General features: G+C 45.7%; 1 protein-coding gene across 4 annotated transcripts in view; it reads left to right on the top strand.

The window, feature by feature from the left end:
* EXOC6B (exocyst complex component 6B) overlaps positions 1-27,157 on the top strand; it is a 291,841-nt gene that overhangs the window by 158,918 nt on the left and 105,766 nt on the right. For all 4 annotated transcript variants that reach the window (XM_085308226.1, XM_085308224.1, XM_085308225.1 and 1 more), the window contains exons 9-18: positions 9,632-9,715; positions 9,877-9,923; positions 11,164-11,284; positions 13,458-13,529; positions 13,975-14,072; positions 14,987-15,092; positions 16,268-16,377; positions 20,532-20,643; positions 24,814-24,948; positions 26,305-26,484. In XM_085308226.1, the coding sequence (XP_085164352.1) occupies positions 9,632-9,715; positions 9,877-9,923; positions 11,164-11,284; positions 13,458-13,529; positions 13,975-14,072; positions 14,987-15,092; positions 16,268-16,377; positions 20,532-20,643; positions 24,814-24,948; positions 26,305-26,484 (1,065 nt within the window). The remainder of the gene's footprint in view (positions 1-9,631; positions 9,716-9,876; positions 9,924-11,163; positions 11,285-13,457; positions 13,530-13,974; positions 14,073-14,986; positions 15,093-16,267; positions 16,378-20,531; positions 20,644-24,813; positions 24,949-26,304; positions 26,485-27,157) is intronic.

Genomic DNA, 27,157 nt, shown 5'->3' with positions numbered 1-27,157 from the left:
TTTTTTTAAAAAAAAAAAAAAAAATAGAGCATCTGACCCGCTGTGCAAATTAGCCATATGGTGAAGTGTAATATCCCGCTGACCCTCGTTATGGTGCGGTATGAAAAGCTCTCCCCTTTTCACGTGCAAGCATATTAAAGTGGCCTTTTCAGCGTTTTCTTCCATATAAAACTGTCTTCGCTCCTGTAGCCGAGCAGTTAAAAGGGAACTCCAGCTGCAGCCGGCAGGGTGAAATTAAAGGCTTTACCATAGCCTAAATGGAAAATAGCTCTTGCTTCCCRTAGGCAGAGCCGGGAGAACAATGATGCCTGGCGAGCTCGGGCGGTCGCGGGGCAGGCGTAATGGCCTTATTTTCTGAGACGGAGGAGCGCCGGCCCGTTGAGAGGGTCACTGCTGCGAGCCCATCCTGGAGGAAGGGGGAGAACGGGGGGAAGTCTTCCGTGTTGTCCTCTGTGGTTAACTGCTTCGTGGCCTGGAGGCGGTGGCAAGCTGCCCGGAGTTACTGGGGGACCCAAAGAAGCCTTCTTGATAGTAAGCGGTGTTCCCTGTGCTGCTTTTCTGCCGAGTTAAAGAAAATCCTRGTATTCTGGCTATTCCTAGTAGGGAATTGGTTTTGAAATTGGGTTTGCCAGACAGCTYGCCTGGGATCGCAGTGCTCTACCTGCCGGGAAGGTATTTCCATGATCCTTGTTCCTCCTGCTGAAGGAGGAGACCCAGGCAGCGCAGCCAGCGCCTACTAACCCGTCTTGCTCCACCAACTCTAGCTTGTTTTCATATTGACTGTTGCACCCAGACTCCAAACTTTGCTTTCATCTTCTTTTGGCTTCATAATTTTTTTGCTTTCAAACTTTGCTTTAAATTAACTTAAATGCATGATCAGAGGGAGGGAAGAGAACTCCAGAGCTCCTAAGGAGCATTCCAGGTCATCCATCTACCGTGGTGACTCTCCCTGGTTCTTGTTCAGTTTCTTTTAGTTTAGCTCATGGCCATGTTGTGGTACCACACAATCTCTGGAGCACTCTTCTTTGGCATGGGCTCCAGTCATGCTCTTTGGCCTTCCTCCTCTTTGCAAGGTCTCAGTTTTTAAAGTGCTTGAGCAAAAATCTAGTAAATCAGCAGGTTCCTATCAGTGCAGCTTTGTTGAAAACAAGCTCTGAAGCATCTAAAAACATCCAATTCACTTTGCACTAATTTGTGTGGCACATCAAAATGTGGGATTTACTCACTGGGAGAAGTGAATTTTGCTGTTCTCCTCTACAGAGGTGCCTGTCTGAGTCAGCCTGGCTGGGTGGAGATGAGAACAGATACTGCTTGCTGCAGGGCTTGGTTCAGACACTCCAGTAGGAAGAAAATGGCTCCATGAGTGTGCCGGTGGCCCTTTTAGGAAGAGATGCAACAGACCATACTCTAGGTCTGRATAAACTGAGCTGTAGCTTCTCAAGCCCAATGCGTTTGTGTGCTTTTCATCAGTCAGAGTTCACTTGCAAGGACACTCCATTTTCACAGAATTGCAGAATAGTTTGGGTTGGAAGTGACCTCTGGAGATCATCTAGTCCGACCTCCTCGRCTCAAGCAGGGTCACCTAGTGAATGTTGCCCAGGACCGTATCCAGAGGGCTTCTGAATATCTCCCAAGGATAGAGAGTCCACAACCCTCAGCCATCTCGTGCTCGTCTCTTGTGTGCTCGTTCAGCTGTGCAGCGCACGTGGCAGCGAGAGCGGTCGCTGGTGAGCACGTACAGCGCTGCAAACCTCGGAGGGAGAGGCTCACCTCAAAAGCAGCCCTTGCTGTACGAGCATGCTCTCTTCCACCCCCACGCAGTTTTCTGTTTAGCTTTATCTTTTTGTTTGCAGTATCGAGGTGGTGTTTACAGTAAACAAGTGGTTTCAGCAAGCAAGCAAAGGCCTCTTTTTTGATCTGATTCAGTAAAGCACGCACATCTTAATGTGGCGCACCTGCATGCATACCCGCATGTTGCTGTGAAATTGTTTGGGAATATTTATTTTTTTAGAGTTAAACACCTGCTTAATAGCTGAACTTCTCTTCTTTGTGTTTCATTAGTGGCTACTGATGTTCTCTTGGCTTGAAAGATCTTCAGTACATGCTAAACTTTTTTTTTCGAAGCTCATCTTTTTGCAACTTACTTCTAGCTAGTATACATACATCTTTTGGGCTTCTTGAAGTGCCAGATGGTTGTCTCTGCTTAGAACACCTGCCCTTTGTAGATAATTTGGAGGTAGGAGGTGGGTATTTGCAGGATTAAAAGATTTCTCTGCTGTTTTTGACAAGGTATGTCATGTCCAAACTGTGCTGGGGGCCATTGGTGCATTGGAGCAGAGGTTGTAAGTGTGGATCTGATTTTATGTAAACCCATGAAACTCTGGGGTTATAAAAGGAAAATAGAAGTGAGATCCAAACTTGACCAAGTGTCTCTTCAGGATTGGTATGGTGCTAGGTGTTGTTTGGCACTCGCACACAAATGAAAATGAAACAGGCTATCTATAGGGGACCGTTTGAGCCAGGTGAGGGGAGACAAATCGCAGTACCCCTGCTCAGTGAAACGGGGAGAAAGGAATATGCTGTTACCTGCTAAAATGAAATGGAGATTGGCTGAAGTGTAAATTTAGTCCCCCAAACAGGAGTCTGGCCACAGTTCTGGCACTTCCTCCTTGCAGAAGGTGGTACGTCATAAGTGGCTGAAGTGCTCAGGACACTTTGAGCTAGTTTAAGAAATAAGTTGTGTGTAGAACACCTGGAGGGTTCAAAATCTGTGTGTAGACTGCTGGTAAAGCCCCATTTTTATAGCATAGGATCATTCAAGTTGTATGGGACCTCGGGAAGCCTCTAGTCCAACCTCCTGCTCAAAGCAGGTCAGCTGTGAGATCAGACYAGGTTGCTCAGGGCTTTATGCAGTCTGGCCTTGAAAACCCCCAAGGACKGGCTGCGAGACCTCACTGGGCAGCCCACTCTGCCTGACTGTTTTTGCTGTGAAAAAGTCTTTTGTTATCTCCAGTCAGAACCCTTCTGTTTCATTTATGCCTGTGTCTCCTCCTACCATTTGCTGCTGTGAAGAGCCTGGCTCCATCTTCTTAATGACCTCCTTGTAGGTATTAGAAGGCAGCTGTTGGATCCCAGGATACTGTTGGCTGCCTTTGTGGCAAGGAATAGTGCTGGCCCATGTTCAGCTTGCTGTCTACCAAAACTCGTGGTCCTTTAACCTCAGAGCCTGCCTGTTGGGACAAACTGATTAGTCATGTCCCTCTGACTGTGACCATCTGACCAGTTATACATGCATCTAGCTGATCACTCATCTGTGCTGTGATGTCCTAACTTGGATACAACAAAGTTTTGGATTTTGGGAGCTCCATTTTCAATTTGCCGTGTGAACTGGGAACCATATAAAGGCAGACTTTCACAGATAGGAAGGCTGATCTACTTCATGCAAAACAGTTTACCTAAGTCCTTGAAATGGGTTTTGTAGGAGTGGAGCTGCTGATGTTCACTATGTTTTTGTGAGATGCTGTGCAAGTCTTGCTTAAGGGTGGGAGAGTTTCTGAAACATTACTGAGAATTTCCATGGACCAAAGTCAAAGGAGGGTGAAGAGCCAGTGAAAGCCAGAGAGAAATTTAAGGAAAATCCAGGTCATGCAGTAGCAAATGCTAATACATTACTAAATCCAGATGGACCACGAGTTTAAGATTCTTGCTAACAAGGAAGAGAGCCAAGTTCATTCTTGACCTGTCTGCTTAAACCAGAGCTGCAGTGTTCAGAATGATGTGCTTGGTGGATGACAYGCTGTAAAAGAGCCCTTCTCCAAGGGATTTGAATCTAGGCTGTTACCAATGCGTTGAGGCTGTTTCTGCTTGTTCCATGGATGTTATGAACTGGTGTCCATATATATGGACAGAACCAGGCATAGCTTGGATCTTGCCTAGGAAGTAATCTACGTTCTATACACTTGAGCTAGTTGGTTTGTTTTKAACTACAGGTAAGTAGTCCCAGCAGGGTTCAGCAGGACCTTGCCTTTCTGAGGTGGAAGAGGAAACAGCGCATCACCTTGCTTCCTTTGTACCGACATTTTAACGTAAGAGTTCAGAGGATCTGCTGATTTCTGGGCAAACGTTGAAAGGACTGTGAAGCGTGTGGGATGGTGCAGCCTGTAATGACTGCATTGGAGTCACGGGTTATCGCGGGCATGCTTCCTGCTGCCTTAYGCTGCTAGTAAATTATTATTTTATACAGCCATCCAGGGTGGTTTCTGCTTCCAGGTTAATAAGGGAAGCAGAAATTTATTAACACAAGACCTTGTCGTCTGTGCATTCTGGATGCAGAAACTCCACTTTGCTGGGCATTTGAATTATTTGCTGAGGACAGCAGCGAATAGATTGCAGGAAATTTACAGCACATTTTTCCGTTATAATTCACAACAAGATTTACTTTCAGCTCTCTGCTGCTCCTAAGTTATGAAACTTTTGTTTTTTTTTGTTTTTTTTTATCCTTTGCATTTGCATTCTCGTGATTATATTCTGTTTTCCCTTATGTGCTGCTCATCTGCCATCATAGTTATCTGTTTTTTGTTGCCAGCCCTATGAACTCTGAAGCTACTTTGAGAAGGAAAGTTCTGCCTRATAATTTTAAAAATATGAAGTGTTACGGAGGGTTTTTCCTGGACCAATGATTAGAATAAATGTGTAGTTTGGAAGTGTAGCTTTGGAGTCTTCCTACTTGCTTAAGTAGACGAGCTGAGAATTGGAGGAAAACGTGTTCTAAGTGGATGAATAAGTGAGGGTCCTCCTTCTCCTTCGCCCAGCACGCTTACGTGTCTTCCCCAAATTATAGGTGAAGCGTGTAAGAAACCCTAAAGGAGCAARGATCTTGCCTCTCTAAGGATACTTATAATCAGCGTCTTGCTTCTGACCAAGGAGCAGCTGTGGCCCGTGCTGAGGTGGGACAGCAGTGGGAGGTTAGAGYTGGGAGTTGCTCCCTCCAGTAATATTTCCCAGGTTGTCACAGCTGTCAGGCCTGCCACATGCCTCTTAAAATTGCGTATGTACCATGAATTTTGTTTAAAACAAAAGATATTGCTGGAGCACCACATCTTGACAAAGGGAGATAGTTGCTTTTAAGGGCATAACAGGGAGAAGGTTGGCTTGGTTCCCACTGAGAGGACACGGCAACGAGGCTTGGGGCACGTATGCGTGCAGGTCTGATGAAAGAGAGGTAATGACAGAATTAGTGTGAATTGTCACCACGCGTGGGGCTGTGAGAGGAGAATGAGATCTAAGTAGAAACACTGTTTGGTGTTTCCAGATGAGCAGTCTATAAAACATGGAGTCTTGCAACATGTTCTGGATAGCTCTTTGGTGTGGTTTCTTTTTGTTTGATTGTTTTTTTTTTTTTTTTTGGCTTATTTTTTGCCCAGAGGAAAATGATATTTAAAGAAAGTAGAGTACAGAGAAAAAGAAGAATATTTTTTGAAGACCTGATGAATTGAATAGTCTGAAATAGATCAAGTGTATGAAATTGGGTGGTCTAGCTAAAAGTCCCACCAAGAGGAAAAAGGACTTCCAATTTTTAGGGGAATATAGTATGTGAGCAGCAAGAAAGTCTAGGAGGATGATGGAGGAAAGGACTTAAGAGAAAATGATAAACTTGTATGCAAAGAAAACATAGGTGGTGTCAAGAGAGATTTTTGGGGAGGAGGGATACTTGTTTGTTGCAATGATATAGGGACGTTTTAAGTCTGCTCAAGAAAAAAAAAAAGGGAACAGTAGCATTGAGAGAGAAATGGTTTTGGTCAAAACAGCAGGTTTCTCGGCCTCAGATCTTTGGGAATCTGTTAAAATGCGAAGATGGTGTACATTTTTGGGGAATGCTTTCAAAGCTCTTTGATGGTCTTCCTTCTCCCCTAGTACCATTACAGCCCTTTGTCGTCCTGAAAGAAGGAGGATCTGGCCTCCAAAGTTTTCTAAGGGTCCTGTAGGAATGAAGAAGCTTCACTCTGAAGTGGAGAGCTGGTTTGTAGTAAGTTCTTAATAGGATATCTTGAGCTCGGTTCATATTGCTCTTGCTTCCAGTGTCTGTAGAAAACATTCTTCCTCTGAAATTCAGTCTCAAATTTGGTCAAGTCACGGAGAGCTTTGTACAGCTGATCCAAATGCTTCATCTTCCTCAAAGCCATGTGTAAAATAGGGATAGAAAATATTTCCAAAAAAAGCACAGGCTTGCGGTTTATCCCCTGTGGCAAAGGATGCCTTCTTGCCCTTTCTTTCTGCCCAGAATGGGTAACAAGGGGGGGGTGAGCAGGGAGCAGCTCTTCTTGGGCTCATTAGGAAGCTCAGTTGGAAGGATGAGGGAAAGGGGTTTTAGCTGAACTGCATTGCTGCGGCGTAGTCCTAGCAGAAATCATCAAAATCTCATACTAAAATGCCTTTTTAGGAGGAGGATACCAGTCTGAAATCAATGACCTGCCATCTGAATTTCCAGTAAGTCCTTAAGGTCCCTGTGGTGTTTTGCCAGCATAGTTTGGGATGGCAGCTTGTTCAGTAATGAGGAGTTATTTACCCAGGGACCTCTGTACAATTTTGTGTAAAGCTAATCACAGGGGCTGGCTTGAGGGACCAAATTGTGTGTTGGTGCCCTTCCTGGAGGTTGAGGCTGATCTCTGCACACTCTTGCCTTACCTGGTGCTGTCCATCCCTGGAATCAAGCAAGGATCTTCTTTTTATTTTTTAAAAATCGAAAATTTATTGAAAAAAAGAAAAAAGCCTTYGCTTTTGCATCTGCATCACAAATTTATTGGTAACAGTGGGCTGCACTAAGTTTGTCCAAGTCATTTCAATCAAAAATCTTGATGCAACCAAAGGAGAGTTCTTGGTATGTTCAGCCTTGGAGATAGTTGGGTTTGTTTTTGCCACCTGTGTAGATTTTGAGAGATGAAGCGCAGCAAGATTTAATGATGGGTCTGAAGTTGGAGGCAGTCAGTGATAGGGCTGGGAATGAGACAGCCCATCTATCTTAGTTCTCTGATTGCATCGTTAAAGCTCAGAGGGGAAGGGTAGCACCAGGATCCTGTGAAATGCTGTTTCTCAAGCCTGAGAGAGAATCGTTAAGGGAGGTTAGGGCTTCGTGGGTCCTCTGAAGAAGGTTTGTATTTAGTTCAAAAGAAATGTGGGTTTTGTTCACCAAACAAGCTTGCTGCATAACCTAGAAACAGGACATCTTGGAGCTGTCTTTTGGAAGTAAATTACAAGCTTTTGAAGTTACTTGAATTTCAGCTGAGAAGTCCCAGCTGCAGCATCCTTGTACATATGGCCGAATGACTGGCTGGGTAGATGAGGGGAGAGCAGAGGACGTTGTGTCCCTTGACTTCAGCAAGGCTTTTGACAATGTCTCCCATAACATCCTCATAGGCAAGCTCAGGAAGTGTGAGTTAGACGAGTGGACAGTGATGTGGATTGAGAACTGGCTGAAAGGCAGAGCTCAGAGGGTTGTCATCAGTGGCTTGGAGTCTAGTTGGAGGCCTGTGGCTAGTGGTGTCCCCCAGGGCTCAGTACTGGGTCGCATCCTGTTCAACTTCTTCATCAGCGACCTGGATGAGGGGGCCGAGTGTCTCCTCAGCAAGTTTGCTGATGCTACCAAGCTGGGAGGAGTGGCTGACACACCTGAGGGCTGTGCTGCCATTCAGAGAGACCTGGACAGGCTGGAGAGTTGGGCAGAGAGGAACCTCATGAGGTTCCACAAGGGTAAGTGCAGAGTCCTGCATGTAGGAGAAAATAACCCTAGGCACCAGTACAGGCTGGGGGCTGACCTTCTAGAGAGCAGCTCTGCAGAGAAGGACGTGGGAGTGCTGGTGGATGACAAGTTGACCATGAGCCAGCAGTGTGCCCTTGTGGCCAAGAAGGCCAATGGTCTCCTGGGGTGCATTGGGAAGAGTATTGCCAGCAGGTCGAGGGAGGTGATCCTGCCCCTCTCCTCAGCCCTGGGGAGGCCTCATCTCGAGTACTGTGTCCAGTTCTGGGCTCCCCAGTACAAGAGAGACTTGGAGCTACTGGAGAGAGTCCAGCGTAGGGCTACGAAGATGATCAGAGGGCTGGAGCACCTGCTCTACGAGGAACGGCTGCGAGAGCTGGGCCTCTKCAGCCTGGGGAAGAGAAGACTGAGGGGGGATCTGATCAATGTGTACAAGTACCTGCAGGGAGGGTGTCAAGGGGACAGGGAAAAACTCTTTTCAGTTGTCCCGTGTGACAGGACAAGAGGCAACGGGCAGAAATTGAAGCACAGGAAGTTCGGYCTGACCGTGAGGGGGAATTTCTTCCCGTGAGAGTGACGGAGCACTGGACCAGGTTTCCCGGAGAGGTTGTGGAGTCTCCTTCTCTGGAGATCTTCAAGGCCTGCCTGGATGCAACCCTGTCTACCATGCTGTAGGAGACTCTGCTGAGCGGGGAGGTTGGCCTAGATGATCTCCAGAGGTCCCTTCCAACCTTGCTGATTCTCTGATTCTATGAGGCACAAATCATTGAATGGGGACCTGCCTATCAAGAAATGGCTCTGTCCTTCACAAAGAGTGAAGTTGGGGTGAGGGACAGTCAGCTAGAAGAGGGGGTAGAAGACCAGCTGATCTTCTTTAGCCTGGAGCCTTGCAGAAGGAAGGGAGTGAGTCAAGCTAGAGCTCTGCTAGAATAATTACATTAATTTCCTTGAGTAGAGGGCTTCTTAGGGCAGACTACTTGAATAATGATTGAAGGAGAGTCAATAGAGTCAATAAAGTAACTTTTTTTTTTTTTTTTTTTTTTTTTAAGTAGGAAAGGTTGATGTCTGATGCCTTTCTCTGACAGGTGATATTTGTTGTTGCATTTTGTTTGTTTTGTGAATTCCAAACGAGATTTTGGCTCTCACCGGTTCAAAGCAAGCCGATGTCCCTTCTCAGAAGTGTTTCTAATCCAATTTCAGACATAACAATATAGGTGTGGGGGAGGAGGGAATAGGCAGGGATGAAACAGCCGGGTTTTGCATAGCCTAGGGGACCTGGGCGGTAGCTGAAGGTCAGAATGGCTCATCAGGCTGATGGCATCTGAGGATCCTCGCAGTTTTGTTGTGCTGCCTGGGTGGGGATGCTCAGATCTAGACCAGCTTGGAAAAACAAGCCACTTTCAAAATAACAGTATCAACCACCTTTTTTCCCTAAATCTCTGACCGTTGTGGCTGTAATGGCACTACCTTACCTGTGGATCAGTTAGGAATTTCTGCCACTTTTTGGCATTGTTTGAGCTCTTTCTTTTTGCTAACACTAGAGATTTGGTTGGGTCACTATCCTCAGGGTTAAGTGTGCGAAATCAGATGGTTGTTCACATTATGGGCCAGTAAAGAAGCTGGTCCTACACCACCGCATGACCACAGCTGCACAGGGATGCTGGAGGATGAGTACAGGGTAGCTCCCCAGATCCTCGAGTGCCTCCGTAGCTTGTTACTTGACTCAGTGCCTGGAGTAAAACTCTTTCTCATCTGATATTTGGATCAAGTTTTGTAGGAGACTGCACTTTGCGTCTGAAATGCAGTAGTTTTCATGCGAAAGCAAATTGAGGTTAACACAAAAGCTGGTGACTCGAATGAGTTTGTTCTGTTTTTCAGGGAGCCCGCGAGACCTTTGAGAACTACTACAGGAAACAGAGGAGAAAACAAGCTCGCTTGGTCCTGCAGCCTCCCTCGAATATGGTGCGAGTGCCCCGTGGTTCCCGTGAGCAAAGCTGCTCTGCCTGGTGGAGGAGCAGCCCGTTGTCTCCGCGCYGGTCGCGGCTCGTGGGTGGTCTCGGGGTTGTTTCCAGTTTCGCTGGCCGCCTTTGTTTTAATCTCTGCTCACTTTTGCTTTGTTGCAGCATGAAACTTTAGATGGCTACAGGAAGTATTTTAATCAAATTGTAGGGTAGGTATTCTTTTTATATCCACTCTCACTAAATATGTGCGCCTGGGTTGTCGAATGGCCTAAAAAGAGGGGGGGGGGGGGAGGGGGGGGGAAACGCTGATCCTTTGGAGAGTCCTTTAAAAAAGCCAAAACGGGACAAATGTGGTTAGTGCTCTTTCGGTATTTGCAAATGGAGATGTATTATTATTATTATTAATAATAAAGCTTGGCTRTGTCACTAGGGCAGGCACTTTGGGACCTGCCAGCCCGTGCACCCGTTAAGCAGGCTGTCGAGCATTTGAGACTAAATCAACTTTGTGCACCATGTGCACCTACTTGCTCCCATAACGCGATGAATAGCCCCTCTGGCTTRTTTATTCCTTAATATTGGATAATTACTCTTTGACAATTTTCCCGGTAAACAGGGTGATTCTAAAGTGAATATCCAGCCTCTATTCCTATGAGCTTCTTATTATTGCAGTCTAATTTGACAAGAGTCTTCCCAAACCAGCCGATGTCTAAGCGGAGGGAACCTAAGACCACTAATCCAAAAAAAGATAGGGTATGCCGCTGAAATTTCTTTAGCAAGATTGCCGCTGGATTTCCGCATGCACCACGAGTGCCGTGTGCGCCGCTGGCCCTCTAACACGGCTTTACGCTCCTCAGCTGGATTTTCCCTACAAAATGCAGCTTCGGTTTTGTGCGTTACCATATTAAAATGTGTTGTGTGACACTTGTTCCCTTCARCAGACTGCTTCTTTTTGACCGATATTTTTGATGACTGAGGAGTGGAGCGAACTGATTGCCTTTAAATGTTTGCGTGCATATGGTGTATCCAGGCATGCCAGAGTATTTTCCCTGCAGTTAACCAGTCGTAATGCGATTGCTGCTGCCTGGAATAGGATTTAATGAGCGATGTTCTTCTAAATAACGGACATATAAATATATGCTTATATAGATAAGAATTTAAATAAGGAAAATTCTACCTTTGTGCATATATGGAGTTGCGTTACTAGGAACAATATATTTTGGTTTGCTTATGTAATACAGGGAAGCCTAATGTAAAGTACTGTAATGTTAAAAATAGGTGAAAAAACATGTTTAGCATTGGCTATGTTTGGAGCAGGTAATATTGCAAATCTGAGCTTGCTCTGGACATTTGTGCATGTGCAAATCCTGCACGTCCGTTGCATGCAGCGTTTGCGAGCCGCTGCCGAGGCTTTGCAACCTGTAACCGGTGCCGTTCTCTCCTCCCCGTTAGGTTTTTTGTAGTTGAAGATCACATCTTGCATACGACCCAAGGCTTGGTAAACAGAGCTTATATTGATGAGCTGTGGGAGATGGCTTTATCCAAAACGATTGCAGCGCTGAGAACACATTCGGTAAGTAAAAGCCACAGACTGTTCAGCTGTTGCTTGACTGTGCTTTGACATGCCGAAGCGCGCTGCTTTTCACAGTAGTCGTCTTTGTTTTGCCTCTTTGCCCGTGAGTCTTTTTAACCCAATAAAGTGAAGATACGCTGCTCTTTTCCAGGAGATACCTTCAACTTTCTTGACTCCCAATGTGTTTCCTTTTACCAAAACTCTCCATTTTGGAGAGGACTGGAAATAATACGATAGTGGTTTGATGCTCTCTGTTACTTGGTTGATCTCTTTGGAGTTGCACCAGCAGAGGGAGTCAGTTTGTCCTGTAAAACTGGGGAGAAAAAAGCCCATATTTGGAACACCGCAGTGAGCCTTTTTGGTATTCTCTCCAAATTAATGGCAACAAATGCGATGCTGTCAAACCACAATGAATATATGCTTAAGAAGACAGTAAATAGATTTATTACTCTATAACACTGGAAGAAGTTTGTAAAAAATTGCTTATTGCTTTGCTGTTTCTCTGCTTGAGCAAAAGAAACCCAAAGCCAGTACAAAAAAAAAAAAAAAAAAGGTACGGCTCTCCTCCCGTTTTGTGTGCTCTGCCCTATTTAAAAAAAGAAAAAGAGTTAGTAATTTTCCCCAAGTCCCTTTTCCAATAGTCGGGACACTTTCTCCAGAAAAACATGCTACTAAATCATTAAAACTCGGCTGCTGCCGCTGGAAGCGGGAAGCTGCTGCCGGACCCAGCGCGATGGACCGTGTGCAGGTGCCACGCGATAGGGCTCGCCGGTGCTGCGCTGCCTTTCGGTTCCCAGCCCCCTTTGGTTCCTCCTGACCACACGGAGTTTCACGTTTCCATGCTCTTGACCTTGGTTTAACGTGTCTCGGCCGTGTTGCTGAGCAGTGGTGTTGTCAAGCTGTTTTCAGGTGTGTTTTTCTCTTTACTTCCTGTTGGAGATTTTCTAAGTGTGCAAGCCGGGAGTGTACAAACACCGAATTTTTTGGTTTTACCAACTTTGTCGTCTTGACAAGTCCTTTTAAATGATGCCAAACTTAATATCTGAAGTGGCTGCCATGCCAGGAGAAGACTCCCCCCACCAGGAATCATGGCATTTTACACAATTTCTGAACCCTCTTCTTGTGGCCATCGCGGTCACCTCTGTGCACCGTTCAGCCTCCAGCCTGTGCGAGGACCCGTGCTGCCCATCCCGCTGCGCTAGCATTGCTCTTCGATGAGGGCTGTCTCCTTGTTGAGGCTCTTCTACCTCTTTCCATCTAGCCACGCTCTCATGCCTGGATTTTCTTCCTTGCTTGTAGGCTGGGAACATCTTTTATCACTTCCGATAGCTTTAGGGCATTATCTTTCTTTCTGACTTTCTGTTTTGGACAGTGAAATGGAAAGTGCATCTCTTCCAGTCGTTTGTGTTGATTAATGGAGTTGTTACTCCTTGAGTTTCAGGGAGCTTTAAATCTCAGTTTACTTTTCCAGCTTATGATCACTGATTCTATATTTGGTAAGAGTCTGTCTGAAACTTCACGTATTTCATGGCAGCGGGTTGTCTGCTAGCGCAGCGGTAATGCCTGGAGCATGTGGGTGACGTGGGTCAGGTCCGTGGCTCTTGCTGGGCTCCCTGGTGTCTTCAGAGTTTCCAGCAGTGTCTTCACCTGCCATAAGTATTTGTGTTGGAGCTCTGACCACGAATGGTGCTAAGACGTAGGTGTACAGTGTGGTTTTCCTCAGCCTCAGTCTTCCAATTGGCAATGCAGTCTTCGAAGGGGGCTTGGAGATGGCTCGCTGCAGTGCCTCGTTACTGTCAGACACAGCGTGCTGGTGCTACGTGAGAAGCGAGGCTGTCTTTTGGGTACAACCATGTGCTGATTTGCTTCATCTCTTCTCACTCTCCTAGTAGAAAAAAAAAAGAAAACAACCGTTCCTGGGTAATCTTAGAGACACTCCAGGTATCTCTAGAGCAACGGAACACCTTATTCATCATGGTGCACTGCAAGGAGAGATGCCCTTATCTGTATGTCTTCCCTTGCCCTTCGTTACAGCTTATGCTTTATGAGAAAAGCTCCAGGACTATGTTGCGTGCCGATGTGTTACTGCACAAGGGATAACACAGGAGGACCGAGGGGGATGTTTTCCCGTGCGTTGCAGTTACAGATGTTTTAATTTCCTCCTCTTTTACAGTCTTACTGTTCTGACCCGAGCCTGGTGCTGGACTTGAAGAACCTCATCGTCCTCTTTGCAGACACACTCCAGGTATGTCTGGCGTTTATCTCGCTAAGCGCTCGTGCTGCTCGCCGAAAACGTCTGTCAGCAGGTTTAAATGGCTGACCTCGGCTTGCCGCGGCTGCTTTTTCATGTCGGGGCGGGTGAACCGTGGCGCCTGCCTGACGGCCTCCGGGCTGATGCGCTCCGTGCGTGGGGCGACTGGCCCGCGGCGAGCGCCGAACCTCGGCCACCCTGCTGCGCCCTCGCACAGCCCTGCTTGCGCCTGCTGCTGAAGTCTTAAATTGCGCTTGGTGCTGGAAATCACAAACCTCCAGCCTCCGCCAGCGAGTCCCCAGCACTAGATGTGCACACGGTTGTGAATGGGTTGAATTTGCTAGCGTTCTTCGTGTTAAATGTAGAAAATAATGTGTAATTCCCTGTTGGTGACTTTTTCTTACMTAAATTGAGCTGCTCTCTTTCCCCGCCAATGCAGGGATACGGCTTCCCAGTGAACCAGCTCTTTGACATGCTGTTGGAAATCCAAGACCAGTATAGTGAAACCCTGCTGAAGAAATGGTCAGGGGTTTTCAGGTAAGAAGCTCTTTAAGAGCTATGCCCTTATGAGACTTCTCTTACAAAGTAGTGTTAGCCTATAAATAAAATTGTTCTTTTAAGGGAGATTAGTGACAARCTTGTGGCTAATTTTGGGCACTGTTAATCTTAGCGTGGGTTCTGCCTGAACCTGGGAAATCCCGCTTGAAATGAGTTGTGAGGAACACATATTCAATAAATCAGTGTGTACCAAACCTTTTACGTCGTGGAGCAATAAGCTTCTGCTGTCGTTACGGATCTCCCTCTGACAGTTGGTTGCTGCATCCTCATTCCTGCGTTGAGCTGTGTGCAGCGTATTCAGCACAGCAGTGGGCATGTCTGCGAGCTGAGCTGCTGCCTGCAGGTGGGGCGCGTGAGGTTATCTGGGGTCCCACGCTCTGCTCTGGAGCTACCAACTCCTCCTGCGATGGTCTCCCAGGAAATCCTGGATGGGTTCAGTTGTTTCAGTGTGTTGGAGGCTTGCTCGTAGAGCGTGCCTCTTTGCCRTAGCAGAGAGGACTGGAGCTCACTTGGGCTTTCAGCTGCTGTTGAACCTCCAGTCTGGACTGATGGAMTGAAAGCACTGCTGAACTGTGGCCATGGGTTTTATGTAGACTGAAGGCAGAGAGCTTGAGACATCGTCATGTACGGCAACAGCAAAGACAGTATCAGCAGTCGCAAACATGGGGAGAAGTTTTAGGCCAGTGGGATTCCCTGCTGCAGATCAAATCTTTGCCTGGCACCTATTGCTAAAGAACTGGGTCAACTGAGCAGTTAGAGATGTGTTGAACTGTGGTTGGTCTTTCTTCACAGAGCATTGGCTTTTCTGTTGAAGTGAGTATTGATAGTGATGTTGCTGTTTGCAAGAAGGGTTGCTGTAGCTGTCTTTATTTTTTTCTTTTTCTTTTTAATAGAAGTATCCTTGATTCAGATAACTACAGTCCCATCCCAGTAACAAATGAAGAGATTTATAAGAAAATGGTTGGACAGTTCCCGTTCCAGGATGCTGAGCTCGAAAAGGTAATCTTTAAAGGGGGCAACCTGTGCAGCTTGTCTCCTAATGCACCTTTGCTACTCGCATCGAGAACTGTTTAAAATAAAGGAGTCTAAAAAAMCAGAAAGAGCCCAACAGAAAAGAACAAATATACTTTCTATGTGTTGTATTTCTCTTGGCAYGGTTGAGGAAAGTGCGTATATCAATACCTCATCAATTTTCTTTTCGGATCAYAAGGTACTATCACAGCTCAGCAATACATGCAGCGTGTGAGGGACATACTAAAAATGTCTGCTTCCATTGGTATTTTATTTCYGTTTTATAAACCATGTTACTGACCTTTATTTATTTTCATCTCTCATATTTAAAAAAAAAAGTCCAACAAAACGGTGTATCTTGGCTTTTGTAAAATTTATGCTTGCAAAATCTAATAGTGTAGCCGAATTTGACCTAGCCAGTGTCCCTTAAAAGCATGCTTGGCCTTGCGCTCCACATCTGGCTGACGGCGAGCTCCAAGCCTGGTGAACTTTAATTAGGAAAGGGAGATTTTTGATCCAAGCTAAGTGTTTGATTTTAAAATGTCTAAGTTGATCCCTAAAACTGTATCAAGGTGTTCGGTTTCCCAGTGTTACGCGCTGCACCTTCCAGCCGTGTCTGTGCTGTGGCTCCTTCAAATCGGATTCGAGTGACAGGACATCTGTTTTCTCTTGGCTTTGGGTGTTGTAAGCTAGCACTCACCTTGGGCACCTTGGGCATTAACTGTGGGAGGTGACCAAGCAAAATGCCTTGTGCATGGTGGGGAAAAAAAAGYGAAGGAGTTCTCCAGCAGTGTTTTTTTTTGTGTATGTGTTTTTTATATGTTTTTTTTTTTAATAAGGGTAATGGAGTGGGGATGAGGAGTAAAGTTTTTCAGTCTGCTTCTTTCTAGCTGCAAGTTTCCATCCAGCCTAAATCCCTTATGCACCACTGAGCCATTTGTAAGTGATTATCTGGTCTTTCACTTGGCTGAAATGTTTATATAATATACAATAAATGCTGGCTTGTTGTTTCATTGCTGGACTTAGCTAAATATTAGAATTAATTGGACCACTTGGAACATGTAGCTGGAAAGCAGTCATTACTTAGGGCTGGCTGCGAGAGGCAAGTCTCCCTCCTAAATATCTGCTTGTTGACTGACTTTAGTTTTCTCCTGATTTTACAGCAACCGTTTCCAAAGAAGTTCCCCTTCTCTGAGTTTGTGCCTAAAGTTTACAATCAGATTAAGGAATTCATCTATGCTTGTCTGAAGTTCTCGGAAGACCTTCACCTGAGGTATGGTTGTGCTAATGGTTATAGTACAGTAACTCTGCTCTTCTGCCTGCACTGGAAGATCTCAGTACATACTGAGTAAAATGTGAATTCCCTTCCTTAAGCCTTCATGCTCTTCAGCTGCTTGGATATGTCCTCTCCTGGCTGAAGATGATGTTCTCCTTGGAGCAGGGGCACCTTTTGCATAAAAAGAGCTTGCAAAGTTTTCAAAATGCCCGTCTCATGCAGGGAGAGGTGGCATGATACTGTGGTAGCTGTAGAAAAGGCAGGGGGCTGTTCCCTCCGAGACATCTTGGAGTTGCTCGTAGTGCACAGATGAATCTGCCTATCTCAAGAAAGACAGCGATGTCCTTTTGCTGCTGGTCAGTGCCTGGTACAACCTGTGCTGCCGGGCTGCCTGGGCCAGCTCTCGAGCATGCTGCTGCAGCAGGATGCAYGCAGCCGGCTCCAAAGGCAGTCCCCAGTACTGCAGGGCAGCTGATCCCCTCTGTCCGGGCTCATCCTCCCTGCCTGCATTGCCCTTGTGTGGCCCCTCTTCCCTTTGCTTTGGAGAAGGCACCTGGACGTGGGCACCGCGTAGAGACGCTGGCTCTGATGCAGCGCTGTGCTTGGGAGGAACCTCATCGTGTAGGTGCAGCAGGGTGGGGGACAGCCTAAGACCTCCACAGCTTCAAGACGGAAACCTCTATTTCTRAGGGAGATTTTTTTCCAATGAATGACATGAGATTGCCCAAGTTTCCCTTGGTTTGGGTAGTGCAGCGGACCCCACCTGTGCAGCTAGTTTATTCTGTAGCAGGAAGAAGCTGTTTGCCCATGTTGTCCAGGAGCGTGGTCGGGTGCCTTCTTCCCTGTGGATTAGGGATTGCGTGAGCTGAAGTCCAGCAGGAGTGGTGGGGTTTTACTTCCGATTTTGGAGTGAGATTGGAGCTAGGTGGTTATCACCTAGTCCTCTGCTCTAACTCGTGCTGAGCACGCTAACGCTTGTCAGTGGCACGGGCACCGAGTTTGGAGTGCAGATAAAAGCAGAACAAGGCTTCTGCCAGTTCGGGGACTCCAGAAATTTTTGTGCTCTGTGTATTAATAAGCTTTGGCTTCTCTTTGCTTTTACTTTACCATGACAATATATAGTTGTGTATTTTTTTTTGAAGTTTCCAAAATACTCTCTATGTTTACCTTGCTCCATCCTGAGGTGCCTYGATGCTGTTTTCACCAGTGTTTGTGTGCTGTTCTTTTTACACTCAGTAATGTGCTCAACRTGGTAGAAACAGTTAAATTAACGATGAGATTTTACATTAAGAAGGGATCCTCCTCCCCTCCCAAGTGCTTGCAGCACCTTGCTAGCAAGTGGTTGGGCTGTATGAGGGCTTTCACCTTCCTTGGCAGCTTAATGCAYGGCCTGAAGCTGGGTATTGCCCTGGTGCTTATGTTGGTTGGTGCAGAAGCCTAGGACTTTGCTCACCATCAGTCCCCAAGTTTAATGTCACCTGTTTGCTGGTTGCAGATTGTTCCCTTTGGTGGGTCCCAAGGCTCTTAACCTGTAGGTCACCATTAAATGCCTTGGTTTTGAAGGACAGCAGAATGGTCCTAGTTCACATGGATGTTGGTGTCACCCAACTCCTCTGTTGGTGTTTCCCTTGCAAGTTTTGCACTCTTCACTGTTACGGAGATTATTGGGTTTGTCGTGAAATGGAAGAAAAGTGTTCCCTTGGGTCCCTCCTCAGGGGTCCCCCGGGACAAGTTATTAAAATTCCTTTCAACATTGGATTTTCCAGCCCATTTTGAGGGGTGGTTGGGGGCAGGGAGCTGAGCTTGTTGGATTTTCTAGCCAAACATTTGGAATATTTCTCTAAAAACCCCTGTTGACACTTTCTTCATTTCACCCTTGACAGTTTGAATTAGTTTTTATTAGGAAGCTTGGCTACAAAGCCAGCAGCGAGTTTTCTTTCTCTTCTCTTTCTTTTGCTTCTTCGGTTGTCATTTACCTTGCACCCCGGAGAGCTCGGGGTCAGCCTGTCACTCACAGGAGGCCTGAAGGTCACCGCTGCTGCTACGGGGTATGGGACACGGCTGTCATTAACGCAGACAGTTCTCTTAAATACTCTGCGGTCTTTTCCTGAGGAACAGAGCCGACAGCAGAAAATATAGCTCATAAYTTTTTGGAAATTATTATTCTGACCTAGCTCCTTGTATTTCCTGCACTGAAATATTCTCCTTTATGTGGATGTGCTTATGAAAGATGCTTTGCTTTTTAAGTATTTAAAAAAACTTGTGACTTGCAGTGCATTTGTAAGGGTTGCAAATTTTTTTGGTGCGGCTCCATTAATTTGCTTAGGGGAAAGAAAGCTTCCTTTATATTTTAAGCATTTCTCCTTTGGGAAAAATCTTATATGCTGCCTCATGGCGGAGGTGTCTTTAAAAGCATCCACTGGCTGGAAAACTTCCCCCAGTTCTGGTAGAAGTTCCCATTTTAAAGATAGAGGATATCACTGGAAAATAGTTGGTGGAAGTATGAGATGTCAGCTCTAATCTATGAAGACTTTGATATATATATACATATACGTGTGTGTATATATATATATATATGTTTTCCTTTCTCCAACAAAGTGCCTGAAAGCATTTGGTGCTCAATTCTTAAAAGTGCTACAAGTCACTGGGGTGCATAAAGTTTTTTTAAAAAACACAACAACTAATAATCAGAGGCTCGTACACGTAAATCAGCCTTTGGACACAGCCCGACAGATATAGTTTCTTTAACAGCAAACATTACTGATGTTGTGTTGCTAGTGGTCTGTGGTCGCAGACCTGGTAACAATGTTTGATTGACTTAAGACATAGAAGGTGAGCAGCTCGCATGAAAAATATTGTGAAGGTGGTWAAAAATTGGCTTTGTTGTAGTGTACTGAGTCCTGAGATCCAACCTCTCCTTTCACGGTCAGGAGTCTGTGCTCTGAAGCTGACCGCTCCAGTTATTCACAGCAGCTGGCCCTGGGCACGGCAACGGCTAATGTCCATYGCTCCCTTTCCCACCCCGATTCGCCTTTTCCGTCAAAGTGAGGAGGATTTGGGGAGTCTCTGTGCGGCACCTGCTCGGTCACAGGGGATCGCTCCTGTTCTCCCCTTTGTTCAGCATCTGGACCCCTCTGGGCAGATGCTGCAGGGTCCTTGCGGCTGTGGTGGGACTCAGACCCGCTACCCAATGCACAACCAAAGCTGAAGACCGGATTTGATAGCTCRTGTGGCCAGCTAACCGAGCGCGAGCGGGAAGCCTTTGGGGACGGTGCTTGCGTGCCCAGAGAGCCAACTTAGAAGCCGCTAAGAGCGTGACCGTCCGGGCTGGACGCGGGCAGATGGTGCCTGGCCTGTTTGCTTGCTGCGTCCTGCTGGCAGGTTGATGTGCAGGTCGAATAGCAAGCTTTTACAGCAGCACCCRCTCGACTCTGCAGTTGTTTTAAGGGAGGAAAGCTGGCATCGTGTCTAGATGGTGAGCATGGGTGCAGCCCWTCTTGCCCCCAGCCTGGTGCCCACCTTCCCAGCTTGTACTGGCCGCGCCGGACTGCCGCGGGGACCCTTTGCCCCCATGGTTGGCTTGAAATGGCCTCTTGCAAAAAAAAACAAAACAAACCAAGTCTTTGCTTTTAACCACCTGTGGCTTTCACAGGCTTTGATTTTATTATGCTTTACTGTATTTAACTGTGCTRTGTCTTCTGGCGGGGCCTGGGGACAGCCGGGTTCTCCCTGGGGGTGCTGGAAGGCCAGGCGCGTGCCTGCGTGTGTGCCTGCACGTTCCGCGTTCCTGCGTGTGCGTGGGTTTTTGGGAGGGCGGGTTGTAAAACCTGTTGTCTGCGAGCCTCGAGCATAGTAAAATGATAGGAAAAATGGCAGTGGCTGGCTTCTGGGGATTTCTTTTATAAGGCAGGTATATGATCCCTGGCACCGTGCGTTCACAGTCAGCAAGATCTAGGCGTGCATGGAAAGGTGGAAATTGCRTTAGTGTGTCAATATGTGCGAGCATGTCGGTGCCTGGATGCGGGCACGCGACCAGGCACAAGCTGGGGTGCGTGGGAGGCAGACCACGTGGGGAGAGCTTCAGGCAGTTTTCCTTTTTCGCATTTGGGATAAAGCACTTTGCAAATCTTTTCTGAAATTCTGCTTTGCAGCTCCACGGAAGTCGACGACATGATCAGAAAATCAACAAATCTGCTGCTGACCCGAACACTGAGCAACTGTTTACAGAATGTTATTAAGAGGAAGAACGTAGGGCTGACCGAGGTAAGGCTTGAAGGATTGCGCGGAGGGATTGCCCGGTCACAGCAGAATTTGGAGCTCATCACAACTCCTTTTAAAGATGTTAGTCTGGAGCACTATTATAGAACACTTGAAAGCACTAAGGGAACTCCATAGCATTCCCGTATGAAGCAAGAAATGCCTTGCAGTCAGGGAAAGAGGGAGCTTTATGGAAACTGCTGTTAGGATTTTCCCCTATTTTTTAATTTTCCATGCATTATGTATCAGAAATAAAGCGGCAGGTAGGAGGACATCAAATGTCCATGAATGGAAATCATGACTGTTCGGGAGTGTTTGTGACTCCTAAGCCAGTTTGGATGTCTTACTGGGGCCCCTGCGTGCTATTATTAAATGAGCATTTATTAATACAATAGCAGTTGTAAAGATGTAATTGCCTGAACCTGTAGTGCTCTCTGGACACTGCAAATACCCAGCGCAGGTGTGTTTTGGAGAGTTTAATGTGGTTGCGGCAGCATGTATTGACACACYGTGTTTCCTCAGACCTTTATCTTTCTGTCTGGCATCTCTTTGCTCCTTGGGGGCAAATTCCTCCTCCTCCCTGCTCCTTCTGACCCTTCTTCCAGAAAAAGGAATGCAACATTATCCCCTGCTCCCTCTCATCCTCACTGCATACCAAGATGCAACTAATGTGTGGGTGACTTCACCCTGTGTTATATCATCTCTACCATCGTTTTTTTCTTATTGGATTGAATTAAAAATAGTTTGTGCACCGTAGTTCCCTCCTGCCTCTTTCCTTTTTAGCATACCAATGACCTCTGCATCCCAATGAAAGCGCACAGCATTTCTTCCTCTGAGTATGTCAGAACCTTTCGTCTCTTAGGTAAAAAAAATAAATAAAAAATAGAAATAAAAATAGATGTGACTACATGGAGCACGGGGATTAGCGGATGCATTGAAGAGTCCCAGATCATATGCAAGCATAGTCCTGTTGTCAAAAGGGATTCCGAAAGCATTTAAGTATCTTGCATAGATGTCACTTCTCAGACAGAAGACAACACTATCCTCTTCTGGGCACTCCAATATCTTCCTCCAAGCAGTGGACAAGGTACTAATCTTACCAGTCTGTTATCCTCTTTAATCCACTTTTTATTGCTGTCRTTTTGGGCTGCCTCTGAGCAGTGGAAATTGGAAGTTTTTACCAAGTTTACTCCAAGTAATTCTAWTGTTTGTCCTGCTTGTCTGCAGTGACCCCTGCAAAGAGAGGAAAAAAGCAAAGGGAAAGTGGATTTCTGACCTTGAGCCATCAAGATATCTCACCCTGAGTGCTTGTTTGCTTAACTGGGGAAGAAGGAAGATCAGGCAGGGTGCAGGGGTATGTGCTGGTAAAGATACCAAGACCACCGTTTAATCTGTGAGTTCAAAATTACATAAAACTAGACAGTGCATTTGCACTGAAACCTCCAGGTTTATACCAGCTGGCTTGGAGTTAGCCATCAGGGATTGTCCTCAACCGATTAAAAAAAATCATAGAAAGCAAAACTCTTTCTGTGACAGAAATAAGTTTCAATGTGGCAAAGACCTTCCATCTGGGCAGCAAATTGTGATCTCCACGTTTTGAAAGACCCTCAAGAAAAGGGAGGAGAAAGAAGCTACTATTTTGTTTCATTTGGAGACCCCAACAAGGTTCTTCCTCCCTGCCCTCTGAATTCGAGAGGAGATTGGAACACGAAGGAGCCAGAGAGGGAGCAGGACAGCTTGTGAGAAGTGGTAGAAGATAACTAAAACACTTACAGAATCACAGACTTGTTGAGGTTGGCAGGGACCTCTGGAGATCATCTGGTCCAACTCTCCTACTCAAGTGGGATCACTTGAGAGCAGACTGCCCAGGACTGAGCCCRGTCAAGACTTGAATATCTCCAAGGATGGAGACTCCACAATCTCTCTGGGCAACCTATTCTAGTGTTCAACCATCCTCACAGCACAGAAGTGCGCAAGTGGAGTTTGCTATGTTTCTGTTTGTGCCTTCAAGTTTGATAGCTGATCTTGACCTGTAAGTTGTGATGTTTGGAGAAGAGGTTTAGGAGGAATGTCACACAGTTGGCAATAGCTAACATTTAATGAAGTTGAAACTGTGGAAAATATATCATAATCCTGATGTCAGGGCTATCTGATGAACTAGACCAGGAAGCTGCTACCTGTTGATGCCTGAGCAGTCCAGACAAAAGCTGGTCAAGCTGTGCTTATTGAGGAATTTTTCATGTCCAGGGGAGAAGAATAGCTTCTGTGCATTCCCTGTCAAGGAAAAGGAAAAGATTCTTCACAGAGGGGACAAGACAGCTGCTGGGAGAGAACATGCTTTTCACCTCCATGGATGGGTTTGCTGTTGTGGCTGGCCATTGGACAACGATGAAGCCACAATGATCTTACTGTTGATTTACCACCATCTTTCCTTCAGATATTCCTGCTCTGTGGAGACCCTGGTATAAGATGGAAGCAATTTGGCATCCGGGACATTTTGGTCTTCCTACTGCTGAGAGGAATTGGCTACCCAATTTAAGCAACAACTGGTTTTATATAAGCCTTGCTTGCTGGACTAGCRAAGTGTTGTACAAAGTCAGGAGAGGCCAACAGATGACCACTTACCTGAAGGCAATTAATCCAAGGAATTCTGAAATGAGCAAMACTCTTAGTTACCTGGGAGTTTCAGAGACCAAGTACAAAACAAAAGGAGTTGAAATCATAATTTAACTTCCTCTTCCCCTCTCCCCTTTTCCCTCCCCCCCTCTCCTCTTTTTTTAAAAAAGGACTGATCGGAATAGCAGAAGCGTTGACAGGAAGGGACCTCTGGAGGTCTCGGCTCCAACCACCTCCTGGCAGTAGGATTACTGCTAACTCTAGATGAGGTCAGCCACAGCTTCCTCTAGCTGACTTTTAACTTTTCCAAAATATGTATCCCACAGCTTCTCTAGGCAAACTGTTTCGGTGCTGCACTACCTTCCTAATGACAGTTTTTTTGTTCCTGAAGTCCAAACTGAACCTCCCAGTCTGTGGCCATTTCCTCTACTTATGTCATCTGGCACTAACAAGTGTTTGACTCTGTAATATTTGCAGCTTTACTTTGATATTTGTATGACTGCTATACTCAGATAGGTGCTGAAACATAAGACGGATCGAAGAGGCAAAAGGAGAAAAGAAACAATATTCTGGCTGCGCAGGAGTTGGCAGTTTCCATCTAGTTCAGAAGCAAATGATTTCTGAGGGCTTCAAAGCCATTTCTTTAGACAAGGTGTTGCCCTCATACAGCAATTAAGTTATGTCAATCTGGAGCATGGAAATTAATACCTTTTGTGATTGCAAGAGACCTATTTTGGTGTGATAGCTGAGCTAGAAATTATTTGGAATGATTTTGTTACAGCTTATATTACACCTCGAAATATTCACAGCAGTCTGCATGRGAAAACGGTGTCTGCTTAAGGAATTAATGACGTGTTTGGCTTCCAGTTCAGTGATCCTAAGGTGGAAGCCTTGATTGTTCTGTGCTGGACTCAAAATGTTTGTGCTGATTGGCTTCACCAGAGCTTTTTACGCTGCAGTTAGGTTTAATGTCCTGAAATAGTGCCATGTGAAGAAAGTTGAGAAGATAGTAGTAAGAAAATTGGAGATAATGGTGGGTATGATAATTTGAAAGATATCAGGGTGAGATCTGTTGTTCACCCACACCACCCTTAGAAAAGTAAAACCACTTTGTAACTACCACCAAGCTACCTTGTGGTTTCTTTGTTAAATGCCTTAGTGCGATGTTGCTCAGTGTCACTCAAGATACAGGTTATTTAGGGTTCATTAGCAGACAGAATACTTGTGATTTGACATGGCATTTTTTCTGTAAGCCGGTTGTATTTGAACTGTACTGAAATGAACACTGATTGACAGCTGAATATAGGGAACTCATCTAAAGAAAATCTTTTGTGGTATTAGTGGCTGTCATGGGAAATGCTTTTTCCAAAATGTTATCTTTGATTTAAGTTTCTTGTGTTGTTGAAGGAGAACAGCCTTTCTTAGTGTGTAGCAGAGCATAGTATGTTTGTACAGTGTCAGCTTTTCATGACAGAAGATCTTACAAATTGGCATCCCTTAATCTGGTATGTCCCTGGCTTCAGGAACACAGTGTTTGACTACATTTTTTGCCTTTTGCAGCTTGTACAGATTATTATTAACACAACCCATTTGGAGAAATCCTGCAAGTTCCTAGAAGAATTCATAACCAATATCACTAATGTACTTCCAGAAACTGTCCACACTACAAAGCTCTATGGGACCACGACTTTCAAGGTGAGAGAGCTAGTAAACGTGACCTCCAGGGAGCTGCTGTAAACACTCCGTTGGAGAGCATCTGTTTGCAAGGCGTGTGGGTGTGTTTGGGTAGGGACCTGAGCTGAGCTGAGCTGAACAGTAATTTTATCATACCGTGAGAAGCATATACCAGCAGATTAGCTTTTTACTCCTTCAGTAAAGGAGTAAAACAGCAGTATGTATAACCTCTGTGGGCCTCGGTAGTCCTAATTTACTYGCTGCGGCTGCAGTGCTCGTTGTCTAAAGGCTTAAGCAGCTTTTAAACAGAGGTCTGATTTTTTTTTTTAATTAATCTTATCGTTTTGCCATTTGAGCTCCGTATGGAATTACGTACGTCTGCTCGTGAATGCGAGCTCTCTCGTTTCCCACAGTCAGCGAGGAGAACAGTCTTTCAGAACTTGCATTTCTTTATCTTTTTGCTTCTTTTAGGGTTATTCCCTAGAAATCAGGGCTGGAGGAAAYGGCTGGACTTCCCAGTCTGGCTGTCTTTCAGTCATAACCCAGGAACGTTCCCCCAAATTCTCTGTATAAGAGTAAGTCATAAGACTATGATCAGGCCAGTTTTGAAGTATCTGAGTTGTGTCGTGTAGCCAGAAAGCAGAAAAGAGAAGTGCYRAAGACACTGGTGATAGTAGGGAATYGGTTATGCGAGGTTTGCCCCAGAGATGGAGGAGTACACTGGGAATAATTCAATGAATTCCAGTCTCCTCTTCATCCAGGAGAGCAGGAAATAAAGGGCAAAACACAGATATAAAACAGAGACCCTCTGCCTAGCCCAGCATCTGTGTTGGGGAGAGCTGTGAGTAGCCTTGTTCAGCAAAGAGCTCTATAGCCTGGGGCACGTGCCCAGTCTCCACTGCACTTTGGTGGCTCTCAACTGTTCTCCATATGGGAGATTCCCCTCCCAATCTCTCCTTTTCCATGCTAGATTTTTTCCTCCTGCTCTCTAGGTCCTGCTTGGTCAGGCTGACCATGCCCATGCCCACCTCTGACCAGGCAGTTTGTATCCCCTAGCTTGAGCTAGCATGAGGGCTACAATTATCACCTAGCTGTCCAGGAGCACCTTCACAGATTCTCAGAATGGCTGAGGTTGGAAGGGACCTCTGGAGATCATCTAGTCCAACCCCCTTGCGCAGGCATGGTCACCTGGAGTATRTTGCACAGGACTCTGTCCTGATGGCCTTTGAATTATCTCCAARGTAGAGACCTTGCTTTGAACTACCTTAAGGATAAGGACTGTAGTAACTATCCCATGTCCTGTGATTTTTGTAGAGTATATTCAGTCCCACAGTATTGAAACTCTGTATACTGTTGTCTTGTTGTCTYGTTTCCTAGGATGCTCGCCATGCTGCAGAGGAAGAGATTTATACTAATCTGAATCAGAAGATAGACCAGTTCCTGCAGCTGGCAGATTATGACTGGATGGCCATGGAACCGGGCAGCAAAGCCAGCGACTACCTGGTAGATCTCATTGGCTTCCTACGCAGCACGTTTGCCGTGTTCACCCACCTCCCGGTAAGCAGCACTTTGTCTTGCTCTGTTTCTCGCCAGGCAGCTCATGGGCTTGGTGGGGCGAGATGCAAGCRGCACTTTATACTGTCAAGTGGCATGGATGGAGCAAATCTGTCTTCAAAGCAAGCCATTTTATGTGTCATCAGAATTCAGGCTTCAAGGAAGAGTCTTCCCAAGTGTTTTTAAGACCTCCATACATGTGAAAGACTGAAATATCCCWGTCCACCACTTAGAAAGATGATCATAATTCACTCAGCATCTATGTTTTGCATATGTTAACTTTCAGCTTAATGGAGATTCAAGAATTTATTCAAAACTTGCCAGTATAAGAGTATAGATTGCTTCTCGTTATCTGAACTGCAGATGTATTTCCAAATGTCTGTCGTGTTGCTGGAAGCCTGGCATCAAAACGTTGCTCTGAGTTGTGCACGCTTATTTCTTTTCCCTRTGGTCTAAAATCTGTCTGCATTTATGCGTTTGTTGTGAATGCAAAATCAATTTTATGTTATTCCTTGCAGTTAGCCAAGGTGCGTCCCATTGAATAGGACAAACCTAATCATAAAGCAATTTTATTTTTGCTCAAATGGCCTTTTTTTATTATTTAAGATTTATTTTGGGTTCTGTGAATATATGAGTAACTTCAATCAGCCGGTATTTGAAAGAGCAGATCCACTGA

The sequence above is a fragment of the Rhea americana genome, unplaced genomic scaffold (genome assembly GCF_003343005.1).
Source record: "Rhea americana isolate MKP2758 unplaced genomic scaffold, rheAme1 scaffold_270, whole genome shotgun sequence".
Lineage (NCBI taxonomy): Eukaryota > Metazoa > Chordata > Aves > Rheiformes > Rheidae > Rhea > Rhea americana.
This window is presented reverse-complemented; position numbering and strand designations above follow the sequence as displayed.